Source organism: Lotus japonicus, chromosome 3, assembly GCF_012489685.1.
Source record: "Lotus japonicus ecotype B-129 chromosome 3, LjGifu_v1.2".
Classification (NCBI taxonomy): Eukaryota; Viridiplantae; Streptophyta; class Magnoliopsida; order Fabales; family Fabaceae; genus Lotus; species Lotus japonicus.
Window position 1 is genome coordinate 24,255,346 of NC_080043.1, and position 4,932 is coordinate 24,260,277.

Below are 4,932 nucleotides of genomic sequence, written 5' to 3' on the forward strand. Positions count from 1 at the left end.
AATTTCAATATTATCATCTCTTAAATACTGAATTATATGTTTGATGAAATTTTTATAAGAGGACTTTGGGTTAACTGAAACTAAATGTATCAGTATGTATTACTACAAAAATTAAAAATCTCTTTGACATATATATTTTTAGTATTGTAATCGATATTTGATTCAAAGTGTTTGGGGATAACATTGTAGCCATGTATTTTGATTAGGCATATATAATAGCTTTATCATGCCTTCTATCAATTACATAGTTCTGCTTCATTTTCTAGTTAATGACTAAAATTATAATTTTGAAATGTATTATAAAGAGGGCATATAAAAGTTTTTGTTTAGGGGTACTCATTACTTAAGGAATGAGTCACGAGGAGTGGGCTTGTGAAATTGTCACTCTCAACGTTGAAATCAATGGTTGTAGCACTCCTAGCATTTCTACCACTGTTGGAGCTCTCCTCATTAGACAATCTTGCATTCTTCACCTTCTTTGCATCTTTATTCTAAAAGACACGGTATACAATCCAATTTGCCATCTGTATTTTGAATAACAAATTTAGTGATCAAATACTAATGATTAATAAGACAAAATGAAACAAATTTCACAATGACCCTACCTATGAACTAACCATTCTCGTGAGAATTCAAAGTAATTACTCTCTCAATTTTGATGATAATAAAAAAGGTTCGTCTCAGAATTCAAGTAAGGCCTAACTCTACCCTAAAAGATAGCTTAGATGTGACGATTGCTCTACCTTTTATAAGGACATATTTTATTGTATCTATAACTAAAGTGGAACCTAACAATATGTAATTCACTATTCTATTGTTTACCTTAGACGGGTTAGCTATTAATGCAAGGCGGAACTCGTGCATCACCCATTTAGTCCTCCTTGTACATGCTTCTTGCACTTCCCAGAAATTTAGGGTGTTCCTCTTCCCAATCACCTGATTGTTTCGAGGAATAAGAACATCTTTGCCTTTTTCTATAACTCTCCACTCGCCACTCCCAGCAACTCTGATGTCCAAGTTTTCAAGGTCACGACCCATGGTATTGTAGAAGAAGCACTTGCGCTCATTGAAAATCTTTCCATCTGCAAACACAAAATAAGTTCAAAACATCATCTTGTATCAATTCTCACTAGAAAACAACATATAGTCGTTCATGAGGCATGGAATTTTTTGTTGTTGTGAGAGGACACAATCCTCATTCACTAGGTCAACACAATGGCATAAAAGACTAAATGACTCATGTTACAGTGAAATATATGTATCATACTTCAAATTTAGTGAGGCACACATGATTTAAACAAAAAAAAGTGAGAGTGTTGAAAATAATGTCAAAGTAAGTGCATCGGCTCATGGAACAATGAAAAATAGTTTTTTTTATCTAAAAAAAAGTTTCACCAAACCTCCTCCTGGAAGACCCCAAGGCTCAGTTTGAAACACATCAAAATATGGGATGATTTGGAAAGGAAGAGGTTGAGCAAAGGCCTTCTTCTTCAGGTAGAAATACACAAGAACCTCATCCGTAGGATCAAACTTGTACCCAGGTAGCAACCTAACATTCCCGTCTTGGTCCTCATAAGTCATGATTAGGTCCTCCATCTCAAAAGAGTTTGTTTGAATTCTCGACCACTTTGTATATTCATGTGGTTATGACATCAATTTATAGCTACAAGACATGAATTGTCATCCATTTTGTAGGTTAGCGAGAGTGTTAGATGCAAAGAGAGGGGGATGGAGAGAGTGAGGGACGTGAGGTAGAGAGAGAAAGGATGAAGCATTGAAAAAAGAAGAATAATCATAACTCTTATATGAGTAGAAAATCTATTTTATTTCTTTCTGTACTGATATCTTCCTAAAAGCACAATTCATAATTAGGATTGAACTTTCGACCAAAACATTCAAACAACCACTTTTAACAATGTCATCGAACATATTGCCATTCATAAAAAAGAACCTACAATTCATAGTTTATTGCAATTCATGATTTCATGCTAACGAATGTTTTCAAAATTTTACCTTCTAAATTACGAGGGCTATTTGGCAAACAATAACAATAAGGAAACATAAACAAAAAATAACAATAACTTGAGGAAAATAACTGAAAAAAAGTCAAAACATAATATATAATATTTACCTTCTTTTGTTTTGAAACAGAATAATAATACTTGAAACATAGTCAAAATTTTAACTATTAATTATTAAACTTCTATATATAATAATAAATTACTAATATTATTGTTCTTGATATTTTTTTTGAAACAGTTATTCGGATTAATTTACATATATTTATTTATTAATTGAGGAAATATATTTAATGATATTTTTAATATGTTATGTCCTCTTAATAATTTATCATAACTTTAAAATAATTGATGATGCTATAATATATTTTATATAAAATATTGGTAAAATATTACTTAATAATATAAAGTCACAAATTAGTCAAATGTATTAAATAAAAATTATAGTTTTGAACATTTCAAAAAAAGTTTATAGTTTTGAAACAATTGGTCGATGACAACATATTAATTATCCATCAGAAGATATATATAATAGTAAAATTAAGTTAATTAGTACGATAGCAATATGATTAATGAATTTTAATGTTTTAAGGTATTAAGTTATTTGAATGTTAATAATTAGACGTAACTTAACTACTTCACACAAAAACTGAGGTTAATTTCTTAATATTTATAATTTTATATATATGATAAAAAATTAATAATTATACTAAATTTATCTAATATTGAAAATTTAAATAATTTAAAACAATACTAAACCATATTATTTTATACTATAGAATATATTAGTAACTAATTCCATATTAAATATTAAAATTTCCTATTATAGAATAAATAATTACTTCCATCAAAAATAAATAAATAATTACTTCATAGAATAAATTTAAAACAAAATGTTTGACTAAAAATAAAAATTTACTAAACTAATTATTTTTTAGTGTTATTAAAACTAAAAATATTTTAATGCTCATTATTATGAATAAATTATATAACATTTCATATGAAAATCAGATTTGATCTATATTTAATTTTATAATTATCTATGTATTTTTGGTGAAATTCTCATCTTTGTAAGATAGTTGGCTTATATATGTGAATTTATTTAATATTTAATTTTTATCTATTTAAATTAATCCTTAACTTATTTAAATAATATAAATATATTTGGGAAGCTTTAAATACATATTTAATTAAAATTAATTACTTAAAACTTAATTAAGCATTTAATATTATTTATACTTTTAATTATTTAAATAAACTATTTTAAAATGAGGGTCTAGGCACTGGACAAAACAAAAAGACTACACAAACGTTGAATTAGAGGGAGAAGCCTCAGACGAGTCAGTCAACATAAGACTACGACATTCCCCAATTGGATGCTCAAGGTAATGCGTACCAAATAGGCACTCTGGTACAACATGAGCCAGGAAGTCCGCAAGAGCATTCCCCTCTAATAAATTTGCATAACGAAAGGAATAACAATGACTTGAGAAAAATATTTAAAATGGTCAAACTGCAGTTAATGATTAACTATTAATTTTAGAATTCTATATATGATAGTAAATTAATAATATTATCATTATTGAAATTAAATTTTAAATAAATAATCACAATTTTATTCTATTTATTAGTTATTAATTGAGGAAATATATTTTAAATATATTTAATAAAGCTTTTAACATTTTATGTCCTCTTAATTATTTGTTATAACTTGAATGCTATATTTTTTTAAAATTATTAGATATATAAATCTTAAATCAAAATATAAAATTATAAAACTGGTCAGAAAATTTAAATACTAAATATTTTTTAATAATTAATCAATGAAAACATATTAATTATATGTAATATTTTTTTTTGTGAATTGGGAAAAAAGAACAACAAAACTACAGCGCCAAAGAGTTGTCATTTTGATCCTTGTAAATATAGAGTTGTTTGATTTTGGTCCCTTACTAAAGAAATTTCATTTTGGTCCATGTGATTATAGAAAATATTGGTTTTAGTTCCGGTTTGAATTTGAGCTCAAGTGAAGTGCTCATGTATCTAGTGAGCGCTTACATGACTTTATCGACCAATACAAAAGCGTTCACAGAAGATAAAACCTCCTAAAGAACCTCTTCCACCCAAACTGAATTAGCATAAGTGGAAGTGTTTCTAGCCAAGAAATCAGAGGTAAAAGTCTTACGAACAAAAGATAGATCAACATACTCAAAAAAAGATATAAACAAACAACAACCCCTAACAACAACATCTAGATAAGAGCCACCACCAGAAGGCTTCTTCCACCATTGAAAGAGTTGAAGGCTGTCTCGAAGAATACCGATCAAAACCCAAGCTCCGAAACCAAAGCCAAGCTCTACAAAACCTCATAGCCTAAGCAATAACCGGGGATAAAATTGAAGTTTGTCTTTCGGGAATTTTAGAACCCGGAACACATCACATGCTTAATAATTTCAAGTTTTCAAGATCCCAAAACACGTTACTTTGTATGCTGGGAATTAGACCTCCCGTAACATAAATCAAGGAAATACATTTTGTTTAGATCACGAAAGCAAATGAAACGAGTTATGTTCCAAATTTCATGTCCCGAAAGGCCGGAACATTAACTTACCCCACATTCTGGATTTTTAGAACTTAGTAGTGAACGTAAGTGAGGACACTTCAGTATTTTACTACATTAAAGAAAGTGAGAAATTCAGCGATGAAGGTGTTAATTTATCTTTCCGATGTAAAAAAAATTAAATATTCTAATTCTAATGGTAATTAAAGGCTTTTTTTTTTCCCAATCTACAAAGCCATAACATTGTTTGAAGTTTGGACTGGGTTTGCAGAAGAAACAGGCTTGGCATTTATGTACGACCCAACCCAATATCCATTGTCATTTGCAGATTTACAGTTGACACAAACTAACTAA

The 4,932-nt window shown here is 28.6% G+C and overlaps 1 protein-coding gene across 1 annotated transcript; it reads right to left on the reverse strand.

The window, feature by feature from the left end:
• Nucleotides 1-326: 326 nt before the first annotated feature.
• On the reverse strand, nt 327-1,581 carry LOC130743805 (NAC domain-containing protein 83-like). Its single transcript, XM_057596031.1, has 3 exons — nt 1,401-1,581; nt 823-1,082; nt 327-491 (listed from the first exon to the last, which is right to left on the reverse strand). The coding sequence occupies exons 1-3, from the start codon at nt 1,579-1,581 to the stop codon at nt 327-329; spliced, it is 606 nt and encodes a 201-aa protein (XP_057452014.1).
• Nucleotides 1,582-4,932: the final 3,351 nt, after the last annotated feature.